This window comes from Pipistrellus kuhlii, unplaced genomic scaffold, assembly GCF_014108245.1.
Source record: "Pipistrellus kuhlii isolate mPipKuh1 unplaced genomic scaffold, mPipKuh1.p scaffold_m20_p_12, whole genome shotgun sequence".
Classification (NCBI taxonomy): domain Eukaryota; kingdom Metazoa; phylum Chordata; class Mammalia; order Chiroptera; family Vespertilionidae; genus Pipistrellus; species Pipistrellus kuhlii.
In genome coordinates this window covers 33,813,715-33,830,170 of record NW_023425427.1, presented here as the reverse complement: position 1 = coordinate 33,830,170, position 16,456 = coordinate 33,813,715, and the positions used below count along the sequence as shown (strand labels likewise).

At 40.1% G+C, this 16,456-nt stretch overlaps 1 protein-coding gene across 2 annotated transcripts in view; it reads left to right on the top strand.

Moving 5' to 3' along the window:
* LOC118716536 (histone-arginine methyltransferase CARM1-like) overlaps positions 1–11,558 on the top strand; it is a 223,018-nt gene extending 211,460 nt beyond the window's left edge. The window contains exons 12-13 of one of the 2 annotated variants that reach the window (XM_036433930.2): positions 5,893–5,982; positions 10,931–11,558. In XM_036433930.2, coding sequence (XP_036289823.1) covers positions 5,893–5,982; positions 10,931–10,940 — 100 coding nt within the window. In that variant the 3' untranslated portion in view covers positions 10,941–11,558. Of the gene's footprint in view, positions 1–5,892; positions 5,987–10,930 lie in introns of those variants that run through there. The other variant, XM_036433931.2, reaches the window with a different exon arrangement.
* Positions 11,559–16,456: the final 4,898 nt, after the last annotated feature.

Sequence of the window (16,456 nt, the reverse complement as noted above, 5' to 3'; positions counted from 1 at the left end):
CTGGAAATATCCAGGTTATCACTGACTGCTTTGAATATTTCACTAAAACTAAATACAGGACAGCATATGTGTTCTGATAAGTGCTGGGTACAGAGTGATAGCAAACACTGCCATTTTGAGTACTGTACTTATAATAATGTAATTAAAGTTTAAATTAAGTTTAGGGGCCATTTTACTTGAGTGATTAGTCAATTAAAACAAAAAATTTTTTATGTGATCTAGTTTTAAGTTATATTAGTGTACAGCTGATTTTTGTCAGCTTTGGTTCAATTTCTTATATATGTATTTTGTATGTATTTCTTTATGGATTTAAGAGAGGAATGGAGAGGGAGAGAGAGAGAAAAAAAAAATCAATAATGAGAGAGAATCATTGACTGGCTGCCTCCTGCATGGCCCCTGCAACCCAGACATGTGTCCTTGGCTGGAATTTAACCCGGGACCCTTCAGTCCACAGGCCAGCACTCTATCCACTGAGCCAGATCAGCTAGGGCTCAATTTATTATATTTATTCCACTAGTGCATTTATCATTCTATTTTTAGTTCCTTATTAGAGCCAATGGATTATTTTATTTACTTTTAAAGTTCTTTTGTGTGATTTGCAAATTTAATAGAAAAAAATTTATTCAAAAATTATTAAGCAGAATGAGTCCAAGGATGTATTCTTTCTTCAAATTTTGAAGAGCCTAGTCTGCACCCTTTGCATTTGGTTATGGAAGTAGCTCAAAATATACCCACCTGAACTCAGGTCCAGCCCACGTCCTCTATCCAGTCCAGAAAGAAGGATGATTTGACTTTTGTTGAATGTGATCTCAGGATAAGCTTAATCTCTAGTTCCACCCTCACAGCCCAGTCCAAAAACCTTGCCAAAAAAGGAGAGTAAAGCTAATTGGATGAAGTTCTTATTAGTTTTTAGTGAAACTTATTTTCTCTGCTTTTATACCTCAATGGTAACATTTTATATCTCTTTTATATATCTTCATTTTCTCAACAGTACATCTCGAAGATATTCCCATATCAGCACTTTGAAATAGTTCCTTCTCTTTGTTGAGTTTATGTATTTCTGTGTCATGATCCTCTTTCATAGTTATTATTGCTTTCTGATGGCTTAAATGTGGTTTTAAAAATTCATAAGAAAATATTTGCTCACATATTTTATTTGTGCCAAGGCATTATTTACCTGTTTTACATCTGTTAGTAAATTTCACTGCTCTTTTTCTACTTGTTTTCTAATAATATCTTCGTATTAATGTTATGATTGTTCATCATCCAATTAAAAGGACACTTCTAAACAGCAATTTACAAGAAAGAAGTTCCTGTGGTCGAGAAAGATGTGATTGTCTTCATGCAGTCTGTCTTTCTCACTCACCCTCTCTCGTTCTGTGCTGCCACAGAGTCATTCTGCTTCCTGCAAATATGGCTCCTCTGTAAGTCTTTAGATCGTAATATCTTACGCAGGAATTGGGGTAAGAAGACTTCTTACCCCAATTCCTGCGTAAGATATTACAAAGTCTTCTTACCCCAATTCCTGCGTAAGATATTACAAATAAGGAATAAAGCTGTTTCTTTTTGGTTCTCAAGTTTTATTTAAGAACTCATACAAAATGTGTCAGATGAGTGAGTTTTAGTCATCATCTTCCTCTTCTTCATCCTAGTTAATCTGGAAGTAACGCAATCCGTAACTATCTTTGCTATTAGCAACTACGTACAACCAGTCACGGAGATTATTCTTCTGCAAATATTTTTTGGTGAGATATTTCAAATACCTTTTGGAAGTAGGCACCTCAGAAGTTACCATGATCTTGCTCTTGCTTCTTTCAGTAGTTATGACCTCTCTGCCTTTATTCCCAGCTTTTTCATTCACTTTGATTTCTCTCCTGAAGAAACTGCTCAAAATAGCAGCATCCATGGGTCCATCTTCTACAGGGTGGGTGCAGCCAAGGGCAAGCTTCAGAACATGCTTTCTTTTTTGACCCCTTTTGCCACAAGCTTTTTAAGGAGGAATTAAGCTTCTGCATTTCAGAAAATGTTCTTTGCTGTCAGTGAGTTTGTTATTGCAAGCATTTTCTGAGATGTGCTGTCCCTGAGCTCTCTTGCCCTTCTTTACACTTCTGCACTTTTTGTTTCATGTGGCTTACAACCAATTGCAAGCGCATTCATGGGCCTTGCACATACGATGGAGAATCTTTCTCCTGATTTTACAGAAAATGAAGTCTGTGGTCTCTAGTATCTTTCTCTTCCCCTTGTTTTTGGGTAGCTTCCAGGAGGAAAAGTGGGGAATGCTGACTTGTGCCATGTTCATCATGGAAGTTACCACTTTCTCCCGAAATCCTTATAAACCATCTGTTTTATGGCCAGTTATTTAAAAAAAAAAAAGTGCTCTAAGTAGCAGCAGCCAACATCTGCCTGGAGTTTTGGACTTTGCCTTTCCTGATTTGTGCAAACCAGTGTTAACTATCGTTTACTTTCAAATATTTATGTTCTTAAGGTACCTTAGTGTATATTTAAGTTATTTTTAAGTCATCTTATTCTTTCACTACTTGTTCTAACAGATCTTGGGTCGAATGATCAGTCAGATTTTTCTACCCTTTTCTCCTTGATTTCCCTAACAGGTAAGAAGAAAGCAAACCATTTACCTCGCACATTTGCTTCATGACACCCAGGGCTCCCACAGTCCTCCATCCCTTACTGATGCACCCCTGTTGCTTGCTGTTACTTGCCTATCTGTGAGCTTCCCAAAAAGGGGGGATGGGGGCCAAATCTTACTCTGCCGTGTGTCCCTCTTCACTTATTACATTCCGGAGACTCTGCAATATTGTGGAGTGAACACCTGAATGAAGGACTGCGAAGCAGATGATCCCTTTCTTATTAAGAACTTAGCCTAGTGCAATTGAAAGGAGGCCCTAACCTGTCCTGGGCACACACTGCTTTGCAGGAGGAAGAAAGGGAAGGAGGGTGGGAGGAAGTTCTTTGTCTCACTAGACCAGTTGCCTTGTGTAGTGAATGAGGCCAGGTTTGGGGGTCTCATGTGTCCTGGTTCTGTCTAGTTTTTTTAGTTCTAGCACCCCAGTTTCCTGACCTCATCATCTGTCATGTAGAATTTATAATAATTATCTCACTAGGCTTTTGCAAATACTGAAGGAGAAAAAATAGTAATTAACACTTAGTAGGTCCACAGTCTGTCATAGTTGTATCCACTTCCTCCTCCCTTATTCTCTTTCTTACTCTCATTGTATCTCATCAGAATTTTTGTTTTATAATGATTGTTTTTCTCGATATTTCTATACACCTCAGCATTTTCCGAATGTCTGTGTTTTCACACTATTTTCTCAGTGAGGTGCTATGTCTTTGTTCTGCCTTGGATAGGATCTCCCCCTCGCTTATTGTCAAATAATCTTTTAAACTCTGACCTCCTGGGAGAACTCCCTCTGCAGCCACGCAGGTGTGACAATGACTGACCTTTTCTCCCCCTCCCCATTTGTGATTGTATTGTTAGCATTTTATTTTTGACAGCCTGCCATCTTTCTTGAGCTGTCACTCATTTTATGGCTCTGGACAACAAAGTAGAACTTAAGTTTTTTATGAACTTTATGAAATTGATATCCCTAAAGTTTACAGATATGGTCTCCAACAATTTTTTAATCATGTGGATCAATGAGTAAAAACACTTCATGCATGTGCTTCCCAAGTATACTAGTATTTCTCTTTTAATTATGTATACGTTCTATGATAATAATAACAGAAAGCACCAACCTAAGCTCTCAATATAGCTGGAGATATATATATATATATATATATATATATATATATATATATATACACACACACACATATATATATATATATATGCCAATATACCATGGATAAAAATGTCTCTATATACATACATATAGAAACTCATATGGTGTATATAAGATACACAAAACCAGAAATAATAAGAATGAACTGAAAATTAAATATAGGCTGATTGTTGGGTCTCACTCAGCCACCTATCCTGTGCGAGAATGTTTTGAGATACCTATGATGGACTCTGCACCCAGGTTTGCCAGGGAATTTGATTTGCAGAGTTTGGCGAACTTTGTGATTTACAGAATTAAAAGAAATTCTGGTCAAACTATTAAAGCTTTGAAAGCTTCAAGTGGCACTCTGAATTGTCTCCCTTGGACTGCACCTGAGATAGCTCTATATTTGGACAGCTGCATCTGAAGGAATTATTGTGCACAGTAAGGCACTGTGAAGTAGCAGTGTGTGCTGGTGCAGTTTTAAGTGACATGTCTTTGTTCCACAATGTACATGTCCCAGCACATGATTATTGTTATACTCAGTAATGTTAAGCCACATAATTTAAGGTACAAACAGAATCTTACTTTTGCAGAACCTGAGAAACTGTGTGAACATGACTGATACCTTAACTCCTAGCTGGTGATTAGAATCCTGCAACCATCCTGTAAATTCACTAGTGTTCAATGTGTATTTGGTAAACAATTGCCTTAGTTTCCTAGGGCTGGTGGGACAAATTACTGCAAACCAGTTGGCTTAAAACAACAGGAATCTATTTTCTTGTACTTCTGGGGCCTGGAAGTCTGCAGTGAGAATGTCAGCACAGCCATGCTGCCTCTGGAGGCTCCAAGCAAGACGGTTTACTGTGATTTTCAGCTTCTGTTCCTTGTAGCTGCATCAGTCCAGTCTCTGCCTGTCTTTACTTGGCCGCCTTTCTTTCCTGTGTGTACCTTTATGTGTTCTCTCCTCCTCTTCTTTTTTGTTTTTTTTTTCTAAAGATTTTTTATTGATTCTTTGAGAATGAGAAAGGAGAAGGAGAGAGAACAAAACATTGATGTGAGAGCAAACCATCAAATAGCTCTCTCCCACGTGTCCCCCACCAGGATCCAGCCCACACCTCGGGTATGTGCCCTGACTGGGGATCAAACTGGCAACCCTTTGGTGCACCGGGCAAATGCAAACCAACTGAGCCACACTGGCCAAGGCTCTCCTCTTATGGGGACACCAGTCATTGTATTTGGGACACACCCTAATCCAGTATGACCTCATTTAAACTTTGTTACAGGTGCAAAGATCCTATTTCCAAGTTAGACCCTATTCACAGGCAATAGGGGTTAGAAAATAAGCATATATTTTGGCAAGACACAATTCAATTCACAGTGACAGCTAACTGGAAAATTAAAAATATCCAGTATTTTCTTCCACGCCCCAGTGTGTTCTAAATCCTCTCGGCCCCTGTGAAGAACCTGATGTAGAGCCCATGCCTGCCGCTGAGGTGCTCATTCTTTCCTCTATCAGGAACTCCACAAGTGACTTGGGCCATTTCCCCCGACACTTCCCACAACGTCTGTTTCTCCATCCATTCTTCTTTGATGGTCAGCCCTATGCCGTCTCACTCTTGCACCTTCTGTTTTCTCTCAGATGAAATTATCACTAATTACCACATTTTCCAGAAAAGACACCTTCTACTTATGTTCCCAAGTTTTTAATTCTTGTTAAGTGTTACAAAAGAAATGTTGCTATATAAAGTTATGATTTTTGTATTCAAACCTTGAACTAAGTTATATCCCCCCTTATGTCACTTACTCTGTCTCCATAAGGTTTACATATACTATAAAATCATTTTGACCATTCAGCATACCATTACCTTTGTAATTTTTAGATCAAGAAATTATAACTGTTAAAGTATTCTAACAAATAAAGACTTTAATTACATCCACTAACACTGATAGCATCTAAATAAATACATAAATACACTTGGACGTGTATAAGATTAATATGTACCCTTAAAACCCTCATGGAGTAGGTATGTGTAGAAGATGCTCTAGATGGATGTGAGTAGCTGACCAGCCTTGGGAGATGATGTGTGTGTATTTGCTTGGTTTTGCCATACAGACAGAGCTATGACATTCAGATCGTGGCGCTGGTAAACCAGACGGGCTTCAGGTCTGGGAACATCCTCGATTTAAAGAACCCTTTCTTCAGGTAAGAAATGTTTTCATCCCTTTCACACCTATGCATACAAAGTCTCAACTGACCACATGCCCAGGTAAGGAGGGTCAGAGTACTCCCACCTTTCCTCAGAGGGGAACAAGCCTCTACGCTTCCTCCCCGAGGAGACTTTGTTTCTGATGCCGCGTTGAATATGATATGTGGTATGAAACAAAATTCAGTATTTAACAATCTGGCCCTAAAACAGAGAGCCCGGGAGAGCTCCACACAGTGAATGCTTGCTCAGCTGGGCCGGAACGAGCTGTGTGACCTCAGGCAGGGTCACTCTGCTTCCGGCACTTGCTTTTCTGATCTGCAGAGTTTAAGGATGACCTCTTATGACCTTCATTCACTAAGTATTCCAATTACATCTTACACATGAGTCCATTTAAAGTATATTTTTGAGACTTTTTTCTGAGGTCATGCAAGCCAGGACATACTTCTCTAGAAGGTGTGCAGAGTTTGTCTCTGACACAAAGAACTTGCCACAACGAGACAGATACAGCACAGGTCTCCGGGAAAACTCCCAATCCTTACAACTATTCAGTGTGAGGTCATTAAAAATCCACACATGAAATCGCCTACACAAATAAAAAAGCACTGGACATGGTTACTCTTTACTTTCTTATTAAAAGGAGACTTGTCTCACATATTATAATGTCTCCCTAAGGCTTTTTTTTTTAAAAAAGCATTATGCTCTATAGCACTGAAAAGCTAGAAGAGAAGAGGGGACTCAGGAAACCAAATAAGAATCCTTCGGCAGAGATGGGAAAATGAAGTTTTGACCTTGAGGCAGGGGAGGGGACAAAACAGGCAAAGCTAAAGTCTTGTGTGGGGTGTGCCAGTTGTCACACATGGTCTGATTTTTGGAATCCATTGCCAATTAAGTATGTGAATCTCACCTTTAATTCTGAGGCCAGGGAGGAGTCCTCGCCCCCATCCCTCAGTCACATGCTCCTGCCCTGTAAAGGGGAGGACACGGGTTTTGGCCTGAGAGGGCCGACTAGTACTATTTAACTTGCCTCAGCCTCAGTTTTCTCATCTGCTGCCGGGGTTCTTTACCCAGCCTTACAAAGGGTTCAGCATTCTGGAGAAAGGAGCTGTGCGTAGATGATGAAGAAGGAGTCCAAAGACGAAAGATAATCTTGAAAGGCATTGGGGGTCAGAGGATCTTCAGCTAAAGGACCTGAAGACTCACCCTTGTCTAAGGACCTTGTGCTTTTATTAATACAGTTTGCCCTAAGGCAATGTGGAGATATACACTTCAACGGGTAAGGTTTTAAAGGGTACACAAGCATTGTCAGTTTGGGGATAGCCAACAGCTGTTCAGGTGTTTGGCCAACAGGAGGCCATAGCAAACTCTGATCCTATTCAGATTTGGGGGAGGTGCCATTTAGCCTTTTCCGGCAGGTAAACTATCGATACATATGTGGCTCAGCCCTTGTTGAGCCCCCACAGCTTCAGCTTCACTAACCTTTTGGTGAAACTCTTGTAATTATTCCATGCTGGAATTGGTTGCCAGCAATCTATAAAATGGGACAAACAACACAAAACCTCCCCGGGAGATGGCAAGAACTCCCATACTATGTCCCAGTAATTAGTGCTTAATAAATATGAGTTTCCTCCCGTTCCTTCCTTCACTCTGCCCTCCAACCATCTTAGGGAGGTAAATGGGTGACGATCTGTAGTTCATTCCAAACAGAACCATTTCAGTTTTGGAAAAGAAAATAGATGGCTGGAGGGTTTTAGAAAACTCACCATTTGAATACAGGAACCATATAAACTTGACGCCCAGTTCCGCTTCATCTGACAAGAACAAGGTTCTTACCACAAAACCACCAGAGAAGGCTTTGTGCTTGGCTTTGGCCGGCACCAGCTTTGTGTGAAGGCACTAACGCTGTGGCCGCAAGGGCAAAGTGCGAGCTTGTTAAAGGTGCCCGAATGGCCTGCCCTGCCAGGATGGATGGACTGTTGAGTAAAGGGCAGGTGCCTTTCCTTCCCCCCTTTTCTCTCTCTCAGCAGCAAGTCTGACTGACATACTTAATTAATCAGACAAGGATGCTTAAAAATGTGACTCCTCCGTAAAAGATAAACAGAGTAACAGCAACCTGATTTCATGACTTAATAGAAAGCTACCGAAATCAAGGAAATGCAGTACGGACTAGTGAAAGGATGACGTGTAGACAGATGGGATGGAACAGAGGTCACAAATAGACCAAACATCTATATTGTTTGATTCTCAACAAAGTTGAAAAGGCAGTCCAATAGAGTCTTTCAAAATTGGTGCTGGAATGATTGGAAATCCGTATGCAGTGAAAAGTGAGCTTTCATCCATATTTCACATCCTCTATAAAAATTAACTCAAAAAAGATGAGAGACTTAAATGTAAAACCTAAAAAGATATATAATACTTTTAGGAAGAAAACATAAGAGAAAATCTTTGTGACCTTGGGTTAAACGAACATTTCTTTAATATGACACCAGAAACACAATTCATGAATAGAAAAAAATGGTACATTATACTCTATCAAAATTAAAACTTGTAATCTTTGAAAGGCATAAGAGAATTAAAAATAAGTTACAAATTGGGTGAAAATATTTAGAAATTACATATTTGGCACAAAAAAAAAATCAAAAAACAACTAGTATCCAGAATATAAAAAGGATTAGTGAAAAAATACTCTCAAAAAAAGCCTAAAAATACAAAAACAGTTTTTCAGAAGGCAAATGATTTGACCAGACACTTTATTAAAAAGACATAATAGCAAATTATATGAGAAGGTGCTCAACATCATTAGTCATTAGGGAAGTGAAAGTCAAAACCATAATGGCATACCACAGCACACCTAGCAGAATGGCTAAAGTAAATCCTGATGGTTTTTGACAAGTGCTGGTGAAGGTGGAGGGCTGGCAGGATTCACATTCATTGCCAGTAGAAATGCAATATGGTGGAAAAGCTTTTGAGTTTCTTATATAGTTACATGTTCACTTACCATATGACCCAGCAATCCCACTCCTGGGTATTTATGCAAATGAAATGAAAACTATATTTAAATGTTTATTGCAGCTTTATTTGTCATTATTAAAATATGGGGACAACTAGAATGTATCTCAACTGGAGAATGAATAAACAAAATGTGCTCCATCCAGAAAATGGAATAATTTTTAATATAAAAAAGGAATGATACCTGTAATAATACAAATGAGTCTCAAATATAGCACGCTGAGTAAAAGAAGCTGAACTCAAAAGGCTGCAGATTATATGACTCCATGCATTTGACATTCTGGAAAATGCAACACTCTTGGTACAGAAAACAGATCAAAGCTAGGTTTGGGAGAAGCAACACTATAAAGAGGAACAGGGCATTTTTCACAATGATGGCATTTTTCTACATCTTGATCGCAGTGGTGGCAGTATAAGGTCGCACGCATTTGTCAAAACTCAGAGAACTGTATGCCAAAAAGGGTAAATTTTGCTAAAAGGTTAATGTCTCAGATGGTGATTAAAGAAAATTTTAATTTATTTAAAGAAGAGGGTATGGGAGATGGGGATATCCAGAGGGAAGGTCCACACAGCACTGAGTCGAAGGGTATTGGGTCTATGATGGACTTGAGGCCATGAAACAAGGCAGGGCACAGAAGAAGCAACTGGAAAGCCTGGGCTGGGCTGCTTTGGCTCACTGAGAACTCGGAGAAAAGGGGGCCTTGGAGACAGGTTCAGGGGTTAGCCCAGGACGAGCTTCCGCTGCCCATTGCTCCCCTGGTTGCAAGTCTCATGGGGTCCCTTAAAGGCTGGGGGATATGTGCCTATGGGGGAATGGCACAGTTGTGCTTTGTGGAGGGAGAGTGCACAGTGGGTGCTTGTCCGGAGCCTGTTTGTCTCTCTCTGGCAGGTGGAAGTCTTAGGCGAGATCTCAGGAGAGAATTTTAATAGAATATTCATCAGTGTCCAGGTGCGCTCTTTCAGGGTCATGGGCTCCACCGATTGGTCGGAGCCAGGGTAAGGGGGTCACTAATCAATGTAGCTGGTCCTGAGGTAGCCATGGCATCACTTGTCTGGTTTTGCTGCTTTTCTGGGCCTGGAGCTAAAATACAACTGAGACCTAGATGTTATCCTTAAGAAGGAAAAGGTCAGGGGGTCTAAACTGCCCGACCAGCGATATGAAAGATCAGGGGTCCAAACCACATGACCGGTGTCATGCTAAGGGAGGATAGGTTACTCCGAGGGCAAGGTTCTTGTTTTCCCAGTTTTGCCCCTTACTAGGCTTCCGGGGGTTTCTGCCCTGGTGAGTTTCTGTACCTGGCCTGGCATCCTTGCTCTGCTCGTGTTTAACATGTACTAGATGTAAAAACTTTTTCAATTACATAAAGACTTACCCAAAAAAGAACTACATAAAGGGTTGGCAGAAACAAACGGAGTGACATGCTAGGCAGCGGCAAGGCCAGAGATGGGAGGTGGGGTTATTTACATTGAATGAGTGGTCTGGGCGGCCTCCCCACAGAGGGGGTAACTAGTAGAGACCAAATGTCAGAAAGGAGCCCTCATGAGCAGATGTGCAAGCAGAGCCTTTGGGAAGAGGACAGTGAAGGCAGAGTTAGCCTATTGAATAGCAGGAAGAGAGAGTCGTTGATGCTTATTAGCCTTTGCTATAAACCTATATAAAGAATAAGTTCTTTCAGTGAACAAAAATCCAGATCGTTCTCTCAGATCTGAATTTAGGCTATGCATAATCAAACTTACTGAATATAGCGGGTAAATATAGATTTAAGGCTGCCCATAAAAATCTCTGGGGAAGAGCACGGGAGTAGGAAGTGGGGGGGGGGGGGGGGGATGGAGAGAGGAGGGAAGGAACAGACCTGAACACATGGCTCCTCTTATGGCTTTGGGTCTTGCTAGAACTTCCTTACTTTCGGTGTCATGGAATCACCTTCTCTGTTTTAGGTTTGCTTAGAAGATCAATAAGTAAAATGAAGGCCTGAGAAGTCCCTCGACATTCAAGTTCATGTCTCCTGTCTCAAACATGCATTCTGAATTTCACAAGTATCTTAGCTTTATTTATTTAACTTTTTTTTTGTTTTGTTTTTCCTAACGCTAAACTGTGCATCCTAATTTTCTTGGCACGTCTATTTCTTGTGGCTTCTTAGACTGGTTCTTTATCGCTTTTTGCATGTAGTTGAAAAACAATTTTTTTTTTAAGTTTTGGTTTCTGTTTATTTTTATTTTAGTAAAGCCATAGATGTCGCTACAAGTTCTGGTGTATTTAAAAAAAAAAAAAGACAGTTAACAAAACCCTACCTCATGTTTATATGTATGCTATGTACAACATGACATAGACCACGTTAGAAGGAATCTTCTATTTGCTGTTTCAATCTATTTTTGCAAATATCTGCAACACATCAATCGCTAGTTCCTCGTTCAGCTGCGTGTTAAAGATTTTTTTCTTTTTGCCTATTCATGTAGCGGAATGTTCTTCATTGGCAATATTTGATGACTCTGTACATAGTGAAGAAAATGCAGATGGAACCTTTGTCAGTGCTCTGAGGTCTACAATAAAGAGTACCGTGTGGCATACCCGGGGGAACTCTCCTTTGCTTTAAGACATTTGTTATATGTCACATGTCAGCCGGCGATGAAAGATAATCTTTCCAAAGAGCAAGTTTTCCCCTGGCCCCCAGAAAGCCCACATAAAAAATGGATGTCACATCAGCAGGATAATCTAACGAAGCCCAACAGGCAATCGGCTCTCTCTAAGTCAGGGGAAGCGGAACAAACAGCAGCCACATATTCTCATCAGTCAGTCAGTCACTCACAGTATTCAGCTTTCCACTCCGGTGCCTCCCTCATTCTGGCCACTCAGTTTGAAACAGTCCATTCCAATAGTCTGACTCACATCACAGCAAGGCTCCGTTCTCATACACCCTCACCAGCACGCCCTGCTGACCGCCATCCACGCTCACATGCCTCACCTTCGATGGATCTCCCCTCCCTCCCCTTATCACATCCTTTCTTATAACATTTTATCACTTCATACCCTAAATAACACATATCTTTCTCTTCTTTGAACTGCATTTTTTTGTGGGTTGGATTGGAGTCCAATTTGTTTTTTAAATGTCCCACAGTGCCTAAGAGCATGCCTAAGGCATCCAAGGTGTTCAATCAATGTGTTTCGATTAAATAAATAAATGTGTACTGAAGTTCAGAGTAATTGGAATTATGGAATCCGGTCTGACAATGTTCTAATTGCCTTTCAAGCATGGTAGGCAGAAACTATGTAAACCCTGGGATTGCAGAAACACTATTTGGCTATTGCCACTGTCTCCACCCATACCCTGTGCAGACATTCATAATCAATCCCTGCAGTCTTTCCTGCCGAGCTGTGACTTGGCCTCACAGTCCTCCTCAGCCTGATGCCCTACGAGGCCATTATCAGTCTATAGAAGTAGTCATAAGAGATGAAACCTATGACTTTAAGGAGTCAAAAAAAAATGATATTCTTTTCCAGTCCTTGAGCAATTCCAAAGATCTGTGATATTTATGAATTTGTCATTTGTCCCATGACATTGGTGATTGAGATGTTACTAGGTGTACTGGTTAATAATGGCAGATTTTGTAAGCAAAGAAAACGCGATAATTTCAAGAGAAACATCAAAAGTGCTTTATTCAAAGTCATGTCCATCACTAGCTACACATTTCCCCAATCCTTCAGGTAATTTGTGGATACCGTCCCAATAGAACTTTTCTTGTTTTGAGGCAAACCATTCAGAGACCCAATTTTCCACTTCGTGTGTTTTGAAGTGCTACTCAGAAAGGGCGTGTGCCATCGATCGGAACAAATGGTAATCTGAAGGAGCAAGGTCTGGTGAATACAGCAGGTGGGTTAATACTTCCCACGAACATTCTGGTCTATTCACAATCAAAGCGTGGTTCAAATTGATTATTTGTGGGTACCGTCCCAATAGAACTTTCTTGTTTTGAAGCAAACCATTCAGAGACCCAATTATCCACTTTTTCATACTTCCTACTCAAGATCTTTTAACGTGTCTTTAACTGGTTTTGAAGTGTGTGATGGTGCGTTATCATGAAGCAAAATTACTTTGCTGGGTCTTCTGGTACATTCTGGTCGTTTCACAAAGTGTGGTTCAAATTGATTATATGTTGTCGGTAGTGATCAGTATTAATGGTTTCACCTGGTTTTAGAAGCTCTGACTACACCACACCTTCCCGATCCCACCAAATGCAGAGCATTGTCTTCTTCCCAAAGCCATTTGGCCTTGCAGTCTATGTTGACCTGGATCAACACATGATTTTGTGCATTTGGGGTTCTCAAAATAAATCCACTTTTCATTGCCAGTCACAACTTGATGCAAAAAAGACTTTCTTTCGTGCCAATGAAGCAACATTTTACTGATGACTTCAGTTTTCCATTTGTATTTCATTCCGTTGATGTGGCACCCATTTTCCTTCCTTTAAAATCTTTCCCTTAGCTCATAAATGATCAGAAATTGTTTGCTGAGCAATGTTTAATCTTTTTGCAAGTTGTTTTTTAGTTTGTCATGCATCTTCATCCAATAATGCTTGTAATTGTTCGTCTTCAAACTTTTTCATTTGACCTGGATGTTCTTTGTCTTTCACATCAAAATCATCACTTTTAAAGCATTTAAACCAGTGTTCACAAGTATCTTGAGATGGAACATGTTCACCATAAGCTTCCTGAAGTATATGATAACTTTTTCTTCAAAATAAAGTAATGAATTAAAACTTCCCACAAATGCTCTTTTTTTTTTGCATGAAATTCGACATTTTTAAGTGTAAAAATTTCTATGATGTTAACACCTTCAGCAAATTTGACATATGAAGTTTTGAAACTTGCTCTCCATACAACAAAATAGAATACATATCAATCGCATATATATCAACATATGTGTAGCTCCATCTATTGAAAAATATCCCCATTATTAACCAGTACACCTAGTAAGAATAAAGCTCGGCTGAGCTCCAGAAACAGTGTTGGATCGTCTATCCCAGCGTTTTTCAACCGCTGTTCCGCAGCACACTAGTGTGCCGCGAGATGTTGCCTGGTGTGCCGTAGGTGCAGACAAGACAAGAATTTTATAATTTTTCACTATTTTGTTTACTTAATATTTCATAATAAAGTAATTATAAAATACTTTCTTTGTATTTATTTGATTCCTATTCAAGAGAATTACTTTATATATAGTCAATATAGGCACAGAGTTAATTTTTTTAACATTTTCTAATGGTGGTGTGCCTCGTGATTTTTTTCATGAAACAAGTGTGCCTTTGCCCAAAAAAGGTTGAAAAACACTGGTCTATCCCATCTTGGAGGAAAGGGATTAGGGTCAGCTTCTTCAATTAGCTCCTCCAAGCTTTCCCCAAACTCACACAGGTAACATTATTTTTTAAATCCAAGGCCAGGAGAGGAGAACTCAAAAACACTGTTTTTCATCACATGCCAAAATCTGGGGACAGAGAGGAGTGGCGGGCCAAGGCCCCTCAGATTATCCCTCGGGAGTCATCCCTCAGCCCACCTCAGATGGTGCTGGGGTTCCCTCCTCAGAGCAGATGCCCAGGTTCGAACCTCTAAATAGGAGAGACTCAAGCCTCCAGACAAAGACTTCTACAATTTTTTTATTCTGATTAGCCCATTTAAATAAACTAGTAATAAAAGATCCTGATCTAACCAGCACAAAAAAAAAAAAGTGAAGCACAGATTTAATACCCATATATGCTACACTGGCATATATCTGACAATCACTCAGAGGATGTATACTTAAAACTTGTTTTCCCTCCTCTTCACCTTATTTTTGGAATTTTGTATTTGCTTAGTAAATATTGCTAAAAATGGTATAAAGTAATCTAGGGCAGGATTTATTTTAGTGGAGGAATTTAGTAACTTATTCTAATTCTATATCTATAGAATTATTAAGAAGCAAAGGGACAGTGCTTTGTGGGGCAATCAGATTACCATGGTGTTTTCAAATTCAAAAATGACCTCAAAGCAGGTCCCCTGAGAAGATTCTGAAGGCTATCTTCTGTATTTAGGAACATCTTGGGCATCTCAGTTTTCATGAAACCATCCCGCCACAATTAAGGTAAGTGGCAGCACATTGGACAGGAGCTGATGTCAGGGGCCGCTCTGGGGTTCCCTGCTTCTCAGGATATCCAGCCAGGACACCACAGGACTTTGAAGTTGCACAGGCTGAGGAGCAACAAGACATACACCAGGAAGGTTCTCGTAGGTTCAGCTGTGCCTTTGACTGTGGTCACACAAGACCCTGGCTGAGAATACTTAAGCACGGAGAGTTATGATGTCACATAACAAGAAGTCCAGGATCAATGACTCAGCGGCTCAGTGATTTCATTGAAGACTGAAGTCCTTCTCTCCTTTTCTCTGCCATCTCCGTCATAGCCCAGACCCCCACATGGGTGCAAGGCCACATAGAAATTACAAGAATCTCATCTAGACACACCAATGTCCAGGGTTATAAAACAGACTATCATTTTTGGTATCTTCTCTTAAAGATGATGATGATGATGATGGTGATGATGATGATGAAGAGCACCTATATAACACTTACTGTGTGCCAGGCACTATTCTAACTGCTTTAAAAATACAGTACCGTATTTTCCTGCGTATAAGACGACTTTTGAAATGAAAAAAAATCAACCGAAAATCGGGGATCGTCTTATACACCAAATATATCCCGAAAAATGTCTCGATGTGCCGCTAAACGAATTTTTAACTGTGAAATTAGGTGGTCATCTTATACGCTGGAAAATACGGTAAATCCTCACTGAAAGCAGTTTGGCTCAGTGGATAGAGCATTGGCCTCCAGACTGAAAGGTTCCAGGTTCGATTCCTGTCAAGAGCACATACATTGGTTGTGGGCACATCCCCAGTGGGAGGTGTGCAGGAGGCAGCTGATCAAGGTTTCTCTCTCATCGATGTTTCTAGCTCTCTATTCCTCTCTGAAAAAAAAAAAAAAGCAATAAAAATATTTTAAAAAACACAGTAAGTCCTCACTTAACATTTCTAAAACATATCTTATTTTACAGAGAGGAAGGGAGAAGAATAGAGAGTTAGAAATATCGATGAGAGAGAAACATCTATCAGTTGCCTCCTGCACAGCTCCTACTGGGGATGTGCCCACAACCAAGCTACGTCCCCTTGACCGGAATCGAACCTGGGACCTTTCAGTCCACAGGCCAACACTCTATCCACTGAACCAAACCAGTTAGGGCCTCCCTTAACATGTTTTATATCTAAGGAAACCAATTTTACCATAGGCTGATTGACATGAATAAGAATTCAGTTCTTACAGCAGCATCTCATCAATGTCACAGTAACACGACACTAAACGAGAAGATGTTATTCGATGACCTGTGATATTAACTAATTTTGATTCTTTCAACATTCCTATTAGGTATTGTTATTAACCTCATTGA